A 20319-nucleotide genomic window follows, 5' to 3' on the forward strand; every position below is an offset into this window, starting at 1 on the left:
GTGTACTGCAGACTTGACGTTCATAATCCAATGTGTAGAAAAACGTCAAAGACCACAGTCCCTTGCGCTCTAAACTGGAAATGCGCATGTCAGATTCCGGTTGTTGTCAGTGGTGGTTATGGAGATGAAATGGGACCTGGACAAGCTGTCATCATTTTTCTGATGTTAATGGTAAGATGCATTCAATGATAAGTCATTATCTTATATCGACAATTAAATGACGTTTCAGCAAAAGGAAAAATTAATTGAACGTATACTGTTAGTTAAATAATGTACATTTTGCGAGTATTGAAAGCTTAATTTAAGTTAGGCTAAATTAGCCTGGCTAACAGTGTAGTTGGCCAACGACGTTAGATTAAGTAGGGTGTAGGTAATAAGCTAATAATACGTGGAAAGCATACTGCACTTTCGTCCAACGAGGTCAGTTTTTAGTCTAAGGTTACTAGTAGCTGACTGACTGGCTAAACCCATCATGCCACCCCACCCCCTACCTCGCCATTCGAGGCGTGAATAACATGTTGAATTGTTTCATCTTACAATATAGGCAAGTTACATGATAAATGCAAATACAGCATTATTTGTAATGTGCAACAACTATTTGTCTCTAACAATGATTCAAACACATTTTTTTGGGATAATCGTATTTGAAAAATAGAAACACATATAAAGACCTAGAGACATAGTAAAGTGTAAATGAATGTTGGTATTCATTTATTGGTAATAATCGCTACCAATTATTCAAAATGTTTTGCCCATGCTCTATATGGATACTGTAGGATTTACATTGTGTGGGCTCTGTTTCAGTGTGTCTCTGAAAAATGCCCCGGAAGATAGGATTTGTGGTGGTCAGCTCTTCAGGCCATGAAGACAGTTACAGTGCCAAGGAGCTGATGGTCCATGCTCCTACAGTTAATGGCTGGAGGTCCACTAGGTATTTTAGAGACTTGTTACATGACTTTAGACATTTTCTCTGTAATACCTTTAGGTATAAGGTATCCTGTCAACCTATCACAAGTATCCTTTCTGTGGCAGGTTCTGTCCGTACCCCCAGCAGGTCACTCTACAGCTGGTGGAGCGCAGCAGGGTGCGCAAGCTGCAGCTTCTGGCCCACCAGTACCTCATTTCAGCCAAGATTGAATTTCACATTGGGGACAGTCTACCAGAGACCCACTCCTCTGAGCACTCCAGACCACTCCGCAGACTGGGGTGAGTCCATAACAAGCACAAGGGACATGGTTGATTTATACAGTCAACATATTATAATAGGTGACTCCACTTTAGCCAACTTTTGGGGCATGTCATGTTCCTTTACACAATAATGTTGTTACCATAGTCGCTTTCACATAGTGTTCTCAAAAGCAAAATACCTGTTAAATCAAAAGAATCAACCCTAATTATTTTAGCAATCTACCACAGGTACGTGTCTCTGTCCGACAATGAGAAGACCGGTTTCAAAGCTCGAGAGCTGAAGTCTGTTCATGTGGACGCAATTGGAACGTACCTTCGCATAACCTTCCACAGAAATCACATAAACCGCTACAATGTGTACAATCAGGTACTTTACTACACTAATAGCCAGTCACTGTCACAGACATCCTCTACTATTTACACCACACTCTCAATTGGTTAGTTACAATTTTCGTTCATTTGTTAATTCTTTCAAGCATTTGTTCATTCATGCATTCCTATATTTACTTGCTCATTCACCAATGCATTCATTTCACAGACTTTTGTTTATAATTCCAGGTTGCATTGGTTGCCATAAATGTTTTGGGGGATTCTATGGATGGCAATGATATTAACACAATTGTAAGTGACCGCTCTTTTGTGTGTGTGTGTCCATGTGTCCGTGAGCTTGTGAGTCTAGAAGCCCTTTTCCACTACATGGTTCTGGCTTGACTCAACTCTACTTGCCTTCTATGGGATACCTAGTACTGTAAGTTACAGTAGTGCTACTACTGTAGGCTACACTAGACGGATTAGCATTAGCTGTTACAGACTCTGAAAACAGGGACTGACTAACGATTGAGCAATACGCCATAGTATGCTTTAAAGCCTGTATTTGAGTGCAAATTAACTAACCAACATCAAGAAATGTACCTTAAGCGCTTGGATATTTTTTCACAACTATTTGAAAAACGTTTTTGAAAATATTTTTTCCACCTTTCGAATTTTAAGTCTGTTTAGTCTGTTTTGCACTTCGGGACGGTAATTGGACAGTGAAGGGTAAAAGTTAGTTGCGAGCCCTGACCTGGTACCACCAGGGTTTTATGGTAGTACCTTCGTCGTGGTTCCAAGGTTCCATACCGGGTTGATACCAAAGGTGATGTGAAAGCACTGCAGGCTACTGATTGGTCAGAGAGAATTGGGCACAAACATGCCATTTTTAAATAGCCAAGCTACATTATAGTGACCGCAAATTTTTTATTCACTGGGCTACTGAATTAAATGGTAATCAGCAAAACCATGGCATGGTCAGTTGAGGAGGTGCAGAAGTTTGTCTGTGTTGCCAAGCAAAGGATCCAGCGAGAGTGGTGTGTGTGTGGCGTTGAAGACCACGTCACTGCTGTTTCATGTGGTGTCTCTAGGACGACTAGTTACATTGTGAGGGTACAGTATCGCAGTAGAAAACGAAACGTGTTGAGTCTTGTTGGTACCATGTAGTGAAAAGAGTCTGAGTTTAAGTGCGAGATTGCCGGTCACAGAAGAATGAACATGCAATTCTGCCAGTAAACACAAGATGGGGCTGTTGCTCTTTAAACGGTTGGCCTGTTGCTGCATTTAAACATTTACAAAAGTAAATTATATACCGATTCAGCGGTATGAAGTCTTTAGGTGCATACATGCTTTAAAATAATTACCATTAGCCAACTCCACCACACCAACATCACTTGGTAGATGTACATGTACACATGCACATCTGGACTACCTAGAATGGTATTAGTATGTAAGATGTAGAACAGACACACCCATTTTCAGTTGCTGCTGTACTGTATGAATACTTACGGGGAGTGTGTGTGGCAGGAATGTAGTAATCAAACTCGGGAGAAGGCCGTGTGTAATCACAGAGGCCTTAGTTACCCAGTGTAATCAGATAGACCTGTAGACGGACAGGCCCTGGAGTGGAGAGGTTACCTACACACAGACACACACACACATACATACAGATTCCACTGAACAAGCTCTGCATTGTTGCTCTGCTAATCCCTCTGTAAGCACCTTCACTATTACAGTGATACCTTTTGGATGGGTTGGTTATCTTTCAGAAGTTTAGTGTCGTTCTTCTCAGTGTCTTGATTTACAGATGACGTATGCACATGATGTGTTGACCTCTTTGTAAAGTGGGTGAGATGGATAAATGTACACCTGTACTGCATTGTTTTCAATTCCACCTCTCCAAAACATATTACACTTCCAGACTCAACCACTTTTTGTCTTGGGAGTATTTGACAAGGGTCTTTGCCATTCATTGAATCAAATACATGTTGTGGGAGCATGCCCCATTCACATACCCAGAACGACCAATCACTAACAGTTCTGGGAATAGTTCTGTTTTACACATCATAGAAAATGCTTATATATATACACACATGCCTGTATGTAGCCTGTCATTACATGACTGTTTGTTTATGGAGGCCTCCGTTGTTCTGTTTGTGCGTCTCTATGTACTTGTGTGTAATTGTACTTCTGTTGACCCTTAGCCCAGCAGAGAGCAGCTGATAGAGCATTACCTCAGCAGCTCCCAGCACGAGGGTGCTCTGGATGGGACTTACATGGGGTGAGGAGGAAGCTGGGGCCCATTGTCTGTTAAGATCCTCTACACACCATTAGCCTTCTTGTCATGCTGAGACAAATGACCTGTCTATTCACTTCTTCTCAAATTGCTAATTCAATAGGTATTGTACTAAACGTTTGTTGAAAACAAAGCAAATAAGTTACAGGCCTTCTGGCTCTAATGCTAAAGAAAAACAGCGATTGAAGAGAATCAGAGTTCTTCATTTCCATCTTTTCTTTGTTGTGACCACAATTCATACTATGCAGTGAAATGTGTAATCTTTGACAATATTGTCCCTCATATCTCCCATAGTAAATGTGAGTCCATCTCCCCTCTGGATGACCTGGCCTTCGACATGTACCAGGACCCAGAGGTGGCCCACATCATCCGCCTGCTGGATGACAAGAAACAGGACATGGTCCACCAGGAGCGATACGACCTAGCCAAGACACTCAAGCAGGCTATCGCTGACCTGCAGAAGGTACAGCACTCAAGGCCTTCTGCCTGTTACCCAGCCAGGTCAAACGGCAGATAAAACAAACAATCCGATCCATTCGAATGATTGTAGTTTCTAATCAAGAATAGAGACTCGGATTTATGATTTCTTACAAAGTAGCTGCCCAATATAGCTACTCTTTAGAACTGTAAGAATGCCGTGAAATAAAGTGTAGTGTGAACAGCTGGCTAAAACTGCATGAGATCAATTACACATTTGTACCTTCTTGTCATGTTGAATTACTGTTTGATTTTAACATAGTTTGTAACATTAACCATTAAACATTGTTCAGAATCTTGTTACAAACCACATGGTTGTCATACCAACCATGAATACTTAATAGCCACAACAGCTGCGGCGATGTCCAGTGAGTGGTGTCTGTTTGTAGCTTTGTAACCAAAGAACTTGCACGCACACACACACACAGACACACCCTGTTACCACTTGTTAACAATTGTTTTTGCTCACCATGCAGCTTCAAAAGTGGACAAGGTTAAAGCTTAACCTAGACCACTGAGCTTTTATCCCAAGTTGTATGTCACATGTCAATACAACACTATAATAACTACAGGAGACTAAGCAATGCCAGTTCAGTTAGTGTTGCAAGGCCTCTTTAGAAACTTTTTTTAGCTATTAGAGTTTAGTTATGTAAAACTATTCAAAGGACTTACTGAAACTTGTCGTCCGATATCCTGATTGTAAAGATGAACCATTCTGTTGGAGGAATACCACAATGTTCTGTTGGCATGGCAATGTCTTTTTACATAGTAACTACCATTTACACCAAATGTTTCCAACTCGTCATATTTGTGTTGTCATGAACTACTGCTTGTATAATGTCGCCCTCCAATAACATTCCCCTACAGTACAGTACTTCAAACAAGTAGAGACAACGTATAATCGAGACAATAGAAAATCAAGTCGGATACACTTGGGAACTTCCAATGTATGCGGTCTCTCTCTCCTTTCCCCACTCTCCTCTTCTCCCTCCTCTCGTCTCTGCCTGACAGGTGGGGGAGCGTTTGGGTCGCTACGACGTGGAGAAAAGGTGTGCCATAGAGAAGGAAGACTATGACACAGCCAAGAGGAAGAAGGAGCAGATGGAGGAGTACAGGACGACTGTGTACCAGCAACTGGAGGTTCACAATCTGCTGGACATGAACACAGTCAGTGTTTTGGTCAGTCCTGACCCCCATCATGGTCAAAGTGTGTACTGTTGGTACATGACACATGTCTCCTCCATCTTACTTTTCCACATCCTCTGTCCATGACCTCTGTAGATTGCCAGAGCCGTGGAATCGTCCCCGAGCCAGGATCACCCCTCCCCCTCTCCCAGACACCGGCCCCCAGGTATCAAGCCCAGGGTGTCCATGGAGACCTCGAGCAAGGAAAAAAAACAGGAGTCTATGCCCCGGCAGGTTGAGCAGGTGACTCCACCCAGACCTGCCAGCCCTCCACAGCCCCAGCCCCCCTCACCTCGCGCCCACCCTGACGTACCACGCACAGACGTGAGTAGACTTAGCCTTCCGCTCCACCGAGTCCAAGCCAGTCTCTAGCTCTTGTTTATGTTTTATTATGGTAATATAGTGAGATGATAAAAATAAGTTAATAAAATAGTGATGTCCATTAAGCAACTGTTATCCAAAGTGCCATTTTCTTTTCTCCACGGAGGATCCAAACCTAAAACCTCATGTAAACTCATGCTTTAGTATTTGTAATTTGTGTACATGATTTATAGTGCCAGTAAATACAGTTTGTGCTTTGACAGAAGGCGTATTCATCTGCATGTTATAGTAAACACAAAGTCTGTGTACAAGGTAGGGCAGTGTTGCATAAAGGAACACGTGTACCCTGCCTCTGAGATGTTTGGAGCAGTTCTCTTGTCGGATTATGACCAAGACTCCATGGTTTACGCACCAGTGTGACCAGCCTACAGGTTGAGTTTCACAATTTAATTAAAAGTGTGAAACAGTCGAGTGACTCAGGGGGGTGCCAGCCTGGCTGGAAGGGCACACTTTGAGCCTTTTACAAGGCAGGAGTATGCCAGTATGCACTGCAGTGAGCTGGGTTTGGTTATATATACAGGAACAAGCCTTGAGTTTTTATAAAGAGAATTATAGAAAGAGCATCAATCAATCTCAACTCTACAAATACACCCTTTTTCAGGCCGTCACCCTGCCTTATGATGAGAGGCCTCTACCTGCTCTGCAGAAGGAGAGGCCAGGGGAGACGCCCCAAGGCCAGCATGAGGAGTCCCCTCTGCCCCTGGAGCCTCCGGCTAGCCCCCGCAGCCCAGGGGTGGGTGCCGTGAGTGGGGAGCCTGAGCCTCTGACAGAGAGAGCTCAGAGAGAGGCCAGCTTCCCCATAGAGGTGTATGGAGACGGCCTGGTAAGATACACGCTCAAAGAGGAACATGCACTAAACACTGAAACCCAAATATACGTTCTAATGACTGAATATCTCCAATATTTTAGTATCTGTGTACAGTATATCTGTATTCAGGGCTACATCTGATCCAATGACACTACCGTTCTCTCTCTCCTTTCAGGTAGCGGGGGCCTATTCAAAAACCTGGTCATACCGTGAAGATGCCTTGCTGGCTGTCTACAAGAGGCTGTCTGAAGTCCCCTCAGGGACCCCCAAGGAGGAGCTGAGGAACATGATGAGGGCAGCAGTGTTCCTGGTCAAGAAGGCCCTCTTGGACAAGGTGTCATCTGTGAGTTTGAGTGAATTTCATTCATGTTCAGTTGGTGCAGAGTTTGTGTGAACACTCACATCAGGAAAGAATATTCAAATGTTTCCTTTGATTGGATCTCCTTTGGCTGATCCCCTGGTAGACTTGTCTATCATCACAATAATACTCACCTCTGATATTTCTCACTTCTATCAGTAATCTACCATCATCCCCTTTGTTCTTCATATGGAGTTGTTGAATCAAAACATTGATGTGTTATCCTTAATCCATTAAAGAGCAGTTTTGATTGATTAGACCTGAGCTTTATTGTTCATAGCTGTTTTAACCAGCCAGACTTTTTCCCCTGAGGAAAAACATGGAAACAGAGTGATAATATGAGGGAAAAACCTTGTCCTTGCTTCGAAAGCAAACAATACGGTTATCTGATACAGCTGTCAGGTGAAACTGACTGGACCAATTACAAGAGGAAGGACAGCACAACTGGTCAAGGTTGAATGAAAGACAGAAATTCCCATGTTTGCTCAACTCTAACGGAAGAAATCCAGCCATTTCCATCCATGTTTAGCTTTAATAATGTTATTACATCTCAGCATGGTTCCCAGCAGATTTTTGCATTTGTATTTTGACCAGTAAAACATTTATTTCTCTAAAATTTCAACCTGCATATATTGGCCTGGCACTGAACAAATTGACAAACTGTTCAGAAACTGAAACACACATACTCACAACAGACATGCTTTCCTTAATTTATGTCAAGTACATTAATTGATTATGTTTACTGGACTTGTTTGATATGTGTGTTCAATACTTAAACTGTAACCCGAACAACTATCTACACACAGGAAGCACCCACTGCCCCCCAACCACCCCTCCAACAATGCCCCCCCTGTTCCACTCACACATCCACACCCCCCTTACCTAGAGTTTTGCCACTTCTACAAATATTTTGAGTATTTTTGAGACCTTGTAAGCAAGACTTTATACCGTTTGTGCGGTAAAAATAACTGTTGCAATAATCCAAATTAGGCTTTATCCTAGGTACATGAACATTAATTGTAATCGTAAACGATAATTAAGTAATTACTAGGGTAGTCAACTTATTGCACCTCTGAGCCTGCATGATGTCATTCAGTTTGCCACAAATTGCTACAAATTTAACTATGTAACCAAAGTAGAATTTGGTGGTTCCATACATTTCAAACTATGATAATGTAACTAACCATGGTCATTTCTGCTTCCCTTGCTGGTCAAATCCAATCTGCTTGCAAACTGGTCAATTCAAAACTGCTCTTTCTTTGTGCCTTGCCTTAGCCAACCACATTGACCGCATAAAGGGTTTTTTTCAGACCATATTTGGGGCACATGCAACCGTACATTAAAGGCCTGCAAATAGACTTTATTCAGTAGTGTCTGATATTGAACTTCTCTTCCAGGTGTTCCAGGCATCTCTGAAGCTGCTGAGAATGCTGCTGACCCAGTTGATCCCAGGCCAGGGGCTGGGTAGGGTGGAGGTAGCCCACTGTGTGGAGCAGATTTGGCCTAATCTGCTCTCCAGAACAGGGGACTCAGCTACCAGGCTAAGGGCCATGGCAACAGCCTTCATTCAAGTAGGGCTTATGGAAACAACAGGAGTGATCAAAGACTACACATATATAGACATCATTGATGATCACTTGCAACAAATTAAAGTCTATCCCTATACCCATTATTAGGAAACTTTGTTGCTACAGTGATACTGGATTAAATCTAAATCACCTCTCAGTTGTTACCGGCAATACAGTTGTTACCAAGCAAGAAGAAGAAAATCTGGACCATAAAGCTAATTTGGGTCATACAGCAGTGCAGTCATGACATGTCACTACAAATAGAACATTAGCTAGCTGATTTTTTTCAATTTAACAATGGGAAGTAAGTAAATGGCATTACTCATGGGAATAATCCACAAGGCACAGCTACAGCTTGTATCCAGGTATTGTACTGTAAGATGCTCTGTGCAGAACGTTTCTGAATCTGGGGACATTAAGCATGGTGTGGATGAAAAGAGCTGTTTTCACGCTTTTCCAAATTCTCAAACAGGCTCCATTTTGTACTGTAGTATTCTGGTACTGTTGAGTTTGAGTTTTAACATGACCCACGTGTGTGCGTGTGTATGCAGTCTAGAGGAGGGGACAAAGTGTGAGATAACTTGGGATGTTTGTGTGTGAGAGAGTTAGGAATTATCGGAGGTAGAGAGAACAAATATATATTTACATGTTATAGTACAGTGTTCCGTGTCCGTGATTTTGAAAGGTTGTGTGCGTGTGAGAGAGTCCTGTGAAAGGGGTAGAGAGTAATGGGAATCCTTAAGAGTTAGTCAGGGAGTGTGCTTCAGTGTCAATATTTGACCATGACCATCTCTTCAGTGGTTAAGACTCAGTCCCCTTAGATTACTCAATGGTTCTTTGTTAGAGGGCCAAATAAAGTCCACATTCAGTGGTCAATAGGGGCGAACAAAGACTAAACGTATATGGACGTCATTGATGATGGCATACAACAAATGAAAAAGTATATTGCGAAATCAAAAACCTCTTTTACACCAACCCAATAAGTAAATGGGGGTAGCCATTAGTAAACCTTTTTGTTGCAGAGATAATGAATACACCTTTCATCAAATTCACCTCTTAGTGGTTACCAGCATTCTAGTTGTTACAAAGCAGGAACAAGAACATCTGGATCATAAAGGAGCAGAATGCAGGGTTTTAATCTGGTCCCTCCTGTTTCAGGACATGGCCCTGTTCAAAGAGGTGCGATCCCTTCAGGTGGTCCCGGGTGAACTGGTGAAGCCCTTCAAGATCAACTTCCCTGGACGCCTGGCCCTAAGTAGGGCTAAGCTACTGGACAAGCTTCTTGGAGATTTGGGCATAGTCAACTCTGGCTTCACCCTGGACAATGTTATGAAGGTATGACCTTGAAGCCATTCTTCTCACTTTATTGACTGCAGTGAGGGGTCTTCCAGAAGACACTCATCCGTGCTTTGTCTGCTTTGAGATTCCTGACATAGTTCTTTGAAGCCCTCAACAAAGCAAAAACTGAGCACCCTTCCCCCTTCCAACTATGACCAGGCTGGATTCATTCTGAATACTTTCTTGGTGTCTTCAAGGTCTCAAAGAAGGATTTGTCAATTGGTTGAGACAGTTTGATTCAGCAAGTCCAGTATCAATGCTCAAGTGATAAGTACAGTTCAGAAAGTACAGTGAATTAACAGTCTATTTGGGTCTACAGTCCTTTCTTAAGTCACTTGCATCTGAGTGGTACTGGTGTACACAAATGATTGTCAATTCAGTTTGACACTAATCCATGTTTTAAATTGAATGTTTCTTCTTTCTTGTCTAACTAACTGGCATAGATTTGCCTGTTGTTACCTCTGGTCAGCTTCGGGACAGTTATCAATGATGGCATCCACAGTATACACCAGCCCTCTGTCCTCTGATCTCCCTACTCTCACCCCCTCCCCCCTCTGTTCCCTCCTTTACTTCCAACAGTGACCTGGTATCTATGTGTAAACTATCCAACTGTTGACAGAGCGGCCATGCTGACTGGCTCTCTCCTTCTAGTTTACAACAGCTCTCTTTTAACTCTCCTATTCACCCTCAGCTACCCCTGCTCTGCCTTTATGGCAAGAGCAAATTGTTAGGTTCTGCTCCCTCTCAGAAGATGGTATTTGGTGGCCTGTGTTTGCATGTTTGTGCATGCTTGGTAGCACCTAGTGCCTATTTTGTGCTGGTGTCTTTCGTATTTGCTAGGCAAAGGTGTTATTGGCTGGATTGAGATGTAACAGTTGGGAAAGGTTTTCCTCTTCTCTTAAATTGAGCTGTCAACACTGAGATGAATGCCATCCAGATGACTTCCCACGGTTCTTTTCAAAAGTTCAAATATTTTTGGAGTTTTTGTAATAGATCTTTTTTTTAACCAGGTATCAACAGTAGTGCCTCTGGCTATTTTGGGATTTTCTGGTCCAGTTCTGTCAAAATATGTCAGAGTTTTGGACAATGAGGAAATCTGAAGGCCCGCACAAGAAACTCATGAGACACTTATTTTTTTTAAAGGCTTCCTTCCTCAGGCTTACTCACAGTCTCAGCATTGGCTGTCTCAGCAATGGCTGATATGCAATTATGGCAAAGATTGAAGGATGGTAAGGCTTTGGGGAAATGTTACACCTTGGAAAAATAGAGAGATTTAAATGTCTGTAAACTATATCTGTGTGACTAACTGAAACAGCTGGCTTAGTACAAATCATTCAAATGAATGTCAAGGAAAATTGAAAAATTGAAAAAGAAAAAATCATTTTTGAATGAATGCATTTTAATGCTAATATAGACTGATTAAGTTCATCCCCGGTTGCTCCCCCCTTTTAATTAGGCCAACCTTATTGTGTAAAATAAAATGTTTCAATGAATAGGCTACCAAATACTAGCTGGCTATGTTCTTAACAGCCAGGTTTTAGCAGACACTTAACATTCAAGTATAGAAAATATTTTGGAAAACAATTGTCTCTTTGCTAAATAAAGGGTTAGCCAGCCCCCTTGGTCTAAGCCCTGATACAATTGTCCCCCGCCCCCCCCCCGTTACCTGGGAGATGGGCTGGGAGTGAGAGCATAAAGGTGATTGAATTTCCCTGTAATTAAAATGAGATGTGGAGAATAGACAAGGAAAATGCCTGTCTGTCCTGAGCCTAGGATTGGTTCCATTTGCACACAGTTACCTCACAAGCCACACACTCTCTGAAGGTGATACTGAAGCTACTGTGACAGCCATTGTGTTTTCATTCTCTAGAGACTTGGGTTGTTTTCATATAATGTTGGTCTCACAATTTAGGATTATGGGTGTTTTTTTCCCCTCAATGTCCGCATCCTTATTTAATACCAACAAACGTATAATGTTGTGTGACTTTTAAATGCTATGAATGTTGAGTTTTAATGTGGAAATGTTTACGTATTTGCAAGAAAGGACCTGTATGAGTCAAACCCTAGCAACCTACCTATGAGGCTGTGTACTGTTAATTAACTCTCTGCTTTGATGCTTTTGCACCCCAGTTCTGTACAGCTGCACTCGAGCACAGTGCGTCTGAGGTAAGAGAGCTGGCCGTCCACATCATCCTGGCCATGTACCACAAGCACAAGACTGGCGTCCTTAGCTACCTCCCGCCTAACGACGGTGCCACGCGCAAAAACATCCTTTACAAGAGTATATTTGACGGCTTTGCCAGGATCGATGGGCGACCCATTGAAACACAGGCAAAGAATATTTTTTATTTTTTGTAGTAATAAGTTTAGTTTTTGGTTTAGTAACCTTTATTTTAAAGGGCACTATTCAGTGTAATCTAAGTCTTGTGACAATGAATGAGGATGTGCCTAGGCTCTGTGTTTATTTAGTGTGTCATTATCTTAGTTAATTAGCATTGACAAGCTTTCTTTACAAGGAATATCCTTATTTTCTTGTTTCGTAAAATATAAATCCCATTAAGTAATGGTCCAACTGTTAACTCATTTTCCATCCCATAAACATCTGGCCGTGTCACAGACAGTGACTTAAGGACCCATCCCTGACTGCAGCAGTACACTGCCAAACATTCAGACATGACTGAGTGAAAAAAAGAGGGCAATAGGGGGGAAACAGTGACAGACTGAAACTCAGAGAAAAAGTGTGGAAGAGAAAAGCACAAGGTAGAGGGAGTTGCAGAGAGGAAGATACTAAACCTGTGCCCCGCTGCATCGTTTCATCCAGATGTCAAAGAAGGGGGGAGCCCAGCAGGAGGGAGAGAAGGAGAAGGAGGAGATCCGAACTCTTCAGGAGCAGCTTGCTGCCTTGAAGGAGATCAGTGTAAGAACACATTTCATCACAACCAAAACACACTTACCTTACGTCTACTAAAGGCCAACCCTCCCAAAGATTGCATCTTTGTTTAGGCAATGCAAGACCTTACTTTGAACAATGAGTCAAGTTAATCAGTATTGGTTGTGTGTAAATGTCCTTTCACTGGGTGTATGTTTTAATATAAAGGTCTTGTTGAAGTGGTCTTCAAACATTCCAGTAAATATTATGTTGCCAAATAATATTTCTTACCTAATTGGTTAACATCCTTTTTACACACTTCACATTTGCACCTGTAAAGGAAAGGGGAAAGGAGAATTCCAAAGGACAAGAGAAAGAAGCATCCAAGGTTGCCAAAACAGGTCTGAATGAGGGAAACCACTGTTCACATTTTCAGTACCATCTACCAGTGTACCAGAGGATGATTTTATAAACTCATGTCCAAAAACATACACTTTAATGATTATAAATGATTATAAATCATATTTTTTCGGGGGGGGGGGGGGGGGGGGGGGGTAGTCCATTTTGTTTTTGGTTTGAAGTATAGTTTGCACATAATTGCTGCTGTGGTCTAAACCCCTCTAATTTGAGTGTTAACAAGTGTCAAATGTTGTTGGTATTGCTTTGTAGCTGTAAGAAAGGTTCCCCAAAACAAGACGTCTGATCCAAGAGATAATCAATCAACGACTGTCAGCTATTTAGACAAGTAAGTCTAGACCCAGCTAGATTAGGAACTGTGGAATTTCACTGGAGTGGATTCCAGAAACAAAATCTTGCAAGACAGGGAAGTAGAATTTTATGTTGATGTCCTGTAAATGTTTCTGGTTGTGAATAAGTTGGTTAGATGATGCTGAATATGATGTTACATTTTGTGTAAGCCCTTTATATTTTGCTGTGGACCAGCAAATGTGTCCGTTCCCCTGGATATATCACCCTGTGCATTTCCTGAATATACAGTACTAACATTTTAAGGCTACTTACATTTGTTTCAGTCTGTGCATTTTCTGTGGAGGAAAGGATGCATCTTTCACTGAAGATGGCCTGGATCTTCACTACTGGAAGCACTGTCCAATGCTACAACGCTGTGACCAGTGCAGACAGGTACATTACCCTGGCTCTGGATCTGAAGGCCATCTCATGTGACTGAACAGGCAATACGTGCTGGCATTAGGATTAATGGAGACTACGCTTTATAACGAAAGGCCATTTTGAGAACGGTTCTGGCCTTTGTTGTCCTTTTCAGGTTGTAGTGTATGTTTCTGACTGAGCTTGTGTTTATATACAGGTGGTTGAAATAGCTAGCTTCACAGAGCATCTTCTGGGGGAGTGTGAAGGCAGAGCGGGATTCAGCCAGTGTCCTCGCTGCTCTGAGGCAGTATACACCAATGAGCTGGCTCGCCACGCCCAAGGTCCCGCCTGTAACCGTGAGTGGGACACTTCCTGGTCATTTTGACAGCCTGAACACGAAACTTCTCAGTCTGCCCTTTAGTCAGTCCGGGGGAGTATTCCAGGTAGCAGGTTTAACAAACCTAAAGCCTAACCCTGAACCCTGAGTTGAGTTACTCTAAAATCGGAAACTCTGACTTTTCGGTTCCCTCCAAGCTGATTTGAATTTGTTGAGTCAACTCGGAGTACGTCCACTCTGAGTTAAGCGCGGGCATGAGAACTATTAAAAGCCAACATCAATGGAACTCCGATACTAGGATCCTCCATGGCACCCGGAGACAAAAAACGTAGTCCTACGTCACCACCCTTTAGATATAAGTTATATTACGTGTTTATGGTCAATCTGAGCACATAGACTAGTCCGGATGAAAGCAACGCGGCTGTAGCAGCGTACCAAATAGATACCATGACCAAAGTAATTAGAAATCTCACAAATGTTAAATCTTTATCCCAGACTGTAGGCTGCGTCTGTCTCCAGGGATGTCACCTGTCACTCAGCCTTCTCATGTCTTTTGGGTTGCAGCCCCGGTTTCAGGAAAAGGATCCAACCACTGTCCGTTGTGTCATGGCAACTTCATGCCTGGAGAGGAGGTGAGATTCTATTGTTGAAGTGGTGGAGATTATACAGTATAGGACCACCCGTATTTACAAAGCTTTTATGTAGCATTTCCCTATGCTACATAAAAGCACTGTTAAACTAATACTCTTGATGGATATAAATAGCAGTTTTTGTAGCCTAAAAATGGGATTTACAGCTGGCCTTTTCAAGTCAGCATGTACTACTTTTAGTTCCCTTCTAAAATAAGGAAATCAAACAAAAAGCTAAAATGCTAATTAGAAAGAATAACGCAACATCCAAAACCAGCATGAAACTTTCTTGACCTTGTCGGCCCTCGTCCCAATCCCTTTGTTCTATGGCTGACTGACTCAGTGTGCTTGTAATGTCAGGCCTAAGGACCAAAACAGGTGTGTCTAAATACCACTATTGTTTTCTTTTAAAGACAGTTCAAAGCAATACTTATTGAACCTTCTTTGAAATGGGTCATTTGAATCCTGGTAAGACTAAGATAAATACTGTATAGTACAAATTCATTCAGCTGGTTGGTATTTGTGGTAAGACAGTATTAAGGTACAACATATTTTAGGTTTTCGTTGATCAAATCAAAACATGAAGGTTATTGTACCTATAATTTTCTACTGTATCCAGTGTAAGGACATAAACAGCCTTCGGTTTACTATTGTCTCGTACATGTGTTGACATGAATGTGTAGTATTGTATATCAACTGCATTCAGTAATGTTGTCATTGGAGCCACACCAGCCAGAACTAATCCTTAGCGCTCTTTTTTTGTTAGATGAATGTTAGTGTTTTGTCACTACTATATTGCTGCATCAAAATACAAAAATCAACCAATTTCAACATTGATTCAGATGAGTCACAGTACATGCCAGTGTTGACTTTTGAGGAGGTCACAGCTCCCATTTCACACTCCCTCCCTCTCTCACCTCTCACACAATTCTCACTTTCAGCATGGCAAAACTGACAGACCCGTCTAACTCTAACCCTCAAACCATGGGCCCTCCTTGTGTGCCATGTGAAAGACCCCAGTGTTGAGCCAGGGAGGGTGGCCATTACGGTCTCACACGGCCCACAGTGGCCCACAGTGCTGCTGCAGATGGTGAGGAGAGAGAGAAACTGGGTGAGCAGCAGGAAAGTATCTGACTTGTGTGCTTTGTGTCCCCCTACCCCATCCACAGGCATGGAAGGCCCACCTCATGGGCCAGGAGGGCTGTAAACAAAACTCACGGAGGACTGCGGTACCCCAGAGAACCCAGCAGGCACAAGGTGGGCTATTCATCCCCCTGCCTACTCCCTGCTTAAACCTCCTTCTCCAGCCTAGTGTAAGACCCACGGAGAGTACCCATGCCTGTTTATAAATACAGAGCTGTATTTTCTACCTCTCTGGTTTCCTGCACCATAGTAATGAGGCTCATGGAGATAACACATTTCTTTTTGGTTTAATATGGGTTTGGAGGGGTTTGGAGAAACTGTTTATTTATTTGTATTGCCAACTCCAAACAGTTAAGTAGCCTACAAATTGTATGTTAAGCCATTCACACTGTTGATCTATTGATAATGTACATGTTCCTCCCTGAAATACTAAAATACCTGCATCAGTACCCCCACCACATCTTGTGAAACCTGTATGTGGGACATGTTGTTGGTTAGTAATGTGTATATAGTATACAGAAAAACTGCATACTGAGCTTTTTAAATGTGATATTACTGCAGTTTGTGTTGGTGGAAGGTCATTCATCTCCTCTATTTGTGTTTAGGGAAGCCTGGCAGTGAAACGAAACTGAAGCAGGCCTGGTCTGTTGGAGCCAGAGGCAGAGGCAGGCCCATGGGCAGAGGAAGTAGGATCCCTGCCCTGGCACATGGAGCCAGTCGATCCCAAACCAACCCCCACATGCCAGCCAAGTGGTGAATGCATACCTTAGACATCATCTTCTTACAACCCTTAATCTTTCACTTTTCCTTTCCTCAGAATGACAACTTGTTAAATAACATGACTGACTGACACTCTACAGCTATCAGTTTCTTATCAGCATTGCTAGCAAATACTGAGTTGCCTTCAGTTCTGTTTGTTTGCCAGAAACAATATAATTTTTACCATAGATAGTAGATAGTACATTGCATAAGTAAATGATCATGTGTTTTACATTACTATTGTTGAAAGAGGAACTGAAAATGTATGTTTTGATACATTGCGCACTTTAGAGCAGTTTTAACAGTAACTGTTCTACTTGGTGTACAACTTGATCACATTGGTTGTCAGTATTATTGAAACACATTTTATGTAACTTCCCCCCTACCTATGTAGGTTTGATTATAATTCGAGTAATTACTTTAGAGGGATTTTGTACTGAAGAATCTATAGCCTACATAATCACATTTATAAATGTATTTATTTTTATTTATAATACTCTTAAACAAATGTTACTGTACTTCGTGTAGATACTGTTTTACCTAGAAATGCAGGAAGGGACAGTCTTTATTTTTAGATTGATTCCCATTGATTTGAGGTTATTCAATGTACAGGATAGAGACAAATGTCCATTTAATTCAGTACTTTACAGAAAATACAATCATATTGTATTGTGTCAGTTTGTTCCAGTTGTGTTCATCAGTAAGATTCATTCGCTTTGTTCATTCGCTTTGTTTCACATAGTATATTATTCCATGGATGTAACTGTTTGTTCTTGCATAGTTTGAGATGCATATAAATCGGTATTTCTTGTATAATATTTCCATCTCAGTTGTTTTGTAAAAAAAAACATTTTGAATAAATCAAGCTGTACAGAGTAGTTGCTGTGGTTTACTTTACAAATGTTACACCTATTCTGCTCTCATTAAAAAACAAGAATACTTTTGACATTCAGTACATTGTATTACAAACATTTAATTTTGTATATGAACTACATTTTATTGCATAAATCACACTATAAGTAACATGTACTATTTGACCCTGCAAATATGAATTACAATGTAATTAAATATTTAAAAATCTATTGGTTATTAGAAGTGGTCTATTTTTATTGTACAACATACATAAATGTATTTATTTTCTTGCGGATTTGGCCTGCATGTCTTCGTGATCACACTTGTACATTTGCTCACATGCAGTTGGCCTAAAATGCTGTAAATTCAACATTATACTCTTCACCAAAAACGCAGTTGACTTGGCCAACTAATTGATCTTATGTACAATTTTCTTTACAATGCCTCTGTTGCAACTGAGCTTACAGTTACTGATTGACATCCAACATGTTGAACAACACATCGTATTTCATTATATTAACTCTCCTGTTTGCCTAAATTGCAGTTCTCTTAGCGCAAACAAGGTCCTCATTTTGCACTATACTCCACATCCTGAGTAACTCATCTGGGCTCAGTTTATGAACAACGATGAGGTTTTTGTAAAAGCAGGGTTCGCTGTTCATTGGGCTCACTCTGCGCTTCATTATGCCAAATGTCCTAAAACCTGGGTGCATTTCTGGAGCCAAGTGAAGCTTCTGTAGGCACATTCCCAAAAACACGTCATCAATTGGGTAGAGTTCCAAATCCTCAGAGACAACGAAAAGTCTCCTAGCTAGTTGCGAGGACATTACAAAACCCCCACCTCCAACATAAGGTGGATATGGCTTATCATACAGCTCTTTGGGAATGTAGTATTTACTTTGACGGTTCCTTATAGGGATGGCTTTGGAAATGGTGTCTCCTACGAACATGTTCAGCACTTTACGATCTTCAATTTTGAAACTAATAAGTTCCAATAAATTGTCTGTATTGACAAAAACGTCATCATCTCCTTTGAATATGAACTTGGCACTTGAGCAGTGAATATCAAACCATTTGAGAAAATTTATCTCTTTTAATGTGAGGTTGAAAAAGGTGTCCATGAAATCCCACTGAAGTATATCTCCATAAATCCTGTTCTCGTACTCGATCAACTTCTGAAGAATTTTGGTATCTTTCCCATTTGTTGGGCTTCCTAAAAGAAACAACGTTTTAATTTTCTTCCCATTTATTGTCTGTTCTTTCCCCCAAGTCTTGCGCACTGCATCTCGCCTATCGTATTGTTCTATAACGGATTTCACCACCATAAGCAAATGGACCTCTTCGTCCCTGCATTTATCCGGGTGATTTATCAACATGGGGAAGTATCGACAGTGTCGATGCAGAACAAACTGATGGAATCTGGGATCCAGAAGTCGAAACCAGTCCTGGTTCCTGGCGTCTGAATCTTCACTGCAGTTCATGACATGCACATCCCAGGAGGCCGGAGTTGCGTTGGAGACTGTCACTCGTTGAGCATCAACATCCCCCAAAACAGACGGCGAGTAGTTACCTAAACTACTTTTACCAAAGTCACCTTTCTCTTTGTGTAAATCCCTTTGTAGGCCTACTCCCCACCATCTGTCTCCAATTTTTGTATCAATATCATCATTGTCCTTAAAGCTGTTTTCCACAAGCTTAAATTTTTGGATCATCAGTAACGACGCAAAAACTAGAGACAAACTCAACAGAGTTTTTAACACCCTCTTTCTCCGAAAAAAAATATCCATAGTTAATGTGCACAGTATTTAGGACAATCAACCTTAAAGACTTACGTTGAACGTTATTACAATATATCATAATTTCGTGTCGTTATTATGTCCATTTTAGGTCAGTTGAAGTCTGTGAAAACACGTCTCAGGTAAATATATCTTAGTAGGTTATCACATTGTGGGTTCTATATGAGTAGGCTATCAAGATTCTGCGTCTTCAGAATTCGGCCAAAAATACAAACATTTTTGAAACGGCACGATACGTCCTTCTCTCAATGACTTTACAATTTCTTCTCCTACATCTCTTCTCTCTCACGTCTGGTTGACAAGTCTTGAACGTTAAGGCTGTGGTCTACCTTCCGCTGATCTTCCCCCTCCCTCTCGGCTCTGTGAGCAGCAGGTTTCTTGTTTCAATTCACAGATGGCTGTGTGTTGGCTCAATAGTTCACGAGTTATAAAGCTTTAATTAGAATATGACGTAATCAAAAGTAACCAATTAAATCAATGTAAAGTAAGGAAGATCAATTAAAATCGCCTACTGATAGACTAATTAAGTGTGGTGTGCAACTATTTCTGAGATATTTGGCTATGGCTGTGGCATTTTCCAGTTCTATCATTCATGGTCCATTGTTTTGTGAATGACAACCCCGTTTTTTATTCTGAAGAATTGTATGTTTATTCCTATAAATCTTATATCCTTAAACAGGCTCTGATTGTTATCACCTTATTCCGTAAGTCACGATGGGCACGGACATCCCCGTATTCTCATTTCCGACTGATATACTTTCCGCTTTATCCACCTTATTTCTAGCTCCAGATTAGACTCTTACTGCACCGAGGGCACTAGTATGAGTAACCACAGTAAGTTTCAGGCATGTAACACTTTCCAAGTCAGGGTTAGCAGGGGGTGCATTAAGCCTGTCGTGAGATACACCCCCCCTCTATT

The 20319-nt window shown here is 41.5% G+C and overlaps 2 protein-coding genes across 3 annotated transcripts; one reads left to right on the top strand and one right to left on the bottom strand.

The window, feature by feature from the left end:
- Positions 1 to 79: 79 nt before the first annotated feature.
- cep104 (centrosomal protein 104) lies at positions 80 to 17597 on the top strand. 2 transcript variants are annotated; one of them, XM_084680592.1, is made up of 22 exons: positions 80 to 171; positions 805 to 931; positions 1033 to 1206; positions 1417 to 1555; positions 1747 to 1809; positions 3702 to 3778; positions 4088 to 4256; positions 5282 to 5437; positions 5552 to 5779; positions 6438 to 6659; positions 6820 to 6987; positions 8400 to 8573; positions 9729 to 9905; positions 12039 to 12239; positions 12730 to 12825; positions 13118 to 13178; positions 13447 to 13522; positions 13809 to 13917; positions 14102 to 14240; positions 14786 to 14853; positions 16020 to 16107; positions 16599 to 17597. In XM_084680592.1, the coding sequence occupies exons 2-22, from the start codon at positions 819 to 821 to the stop codon at positions 16748 to 16750; spliced, it is 2850 nt and encodes a 949-aa protein (XP_084536718.1). In that variant the 5' UTR covers positions 80 to 171; positions 805 to 818; the 3' UTR covers positions 16751 to 17597. The 2 variants fall into 2 exon arrangements, with proteins under 2 accessions (XP_084536718.1, XP_084536717.1); XM_084680591.1 differs by having other exon boundaries at positions 5282 to 5449; positions 16599 to 17596.
- On the bottom strand, positions 17360 to 19746 carry b3gnt7l (UDP-GlcNAc:betaGal beta-1,3-N-acetylglucosaminyltransferase 7, like). Its single transcript, XM_084680594.1, has one exon. It carries the CDS (start codon positions 19389 to 19391, stop codon positions 18138 to 18140), a length of 1254 nt encoding a protein of 417 aa, XP_084536720.1. The 5' UTR covers positions 19392 to 19746; the 3' UTR covers positions 17360 to 18137.
- Between the last annotated feature and the right edge of the window lie 573 nt (positions 19747 to 20319).

This window comes from Hypomesus nipponensis, chromosome 18, assembly GCF_054491055.1.
Source record: "Hypomesus nipponensis isolate SF chromosome 18, ASM5449105v1, whole genome shotgun sequence".
NCBI lineage: Eukaryota > Metazoa > Chordata > Actinopteri > Osmeriformes > Osmeridae > Hypomesus > Hypomesus nipponensis.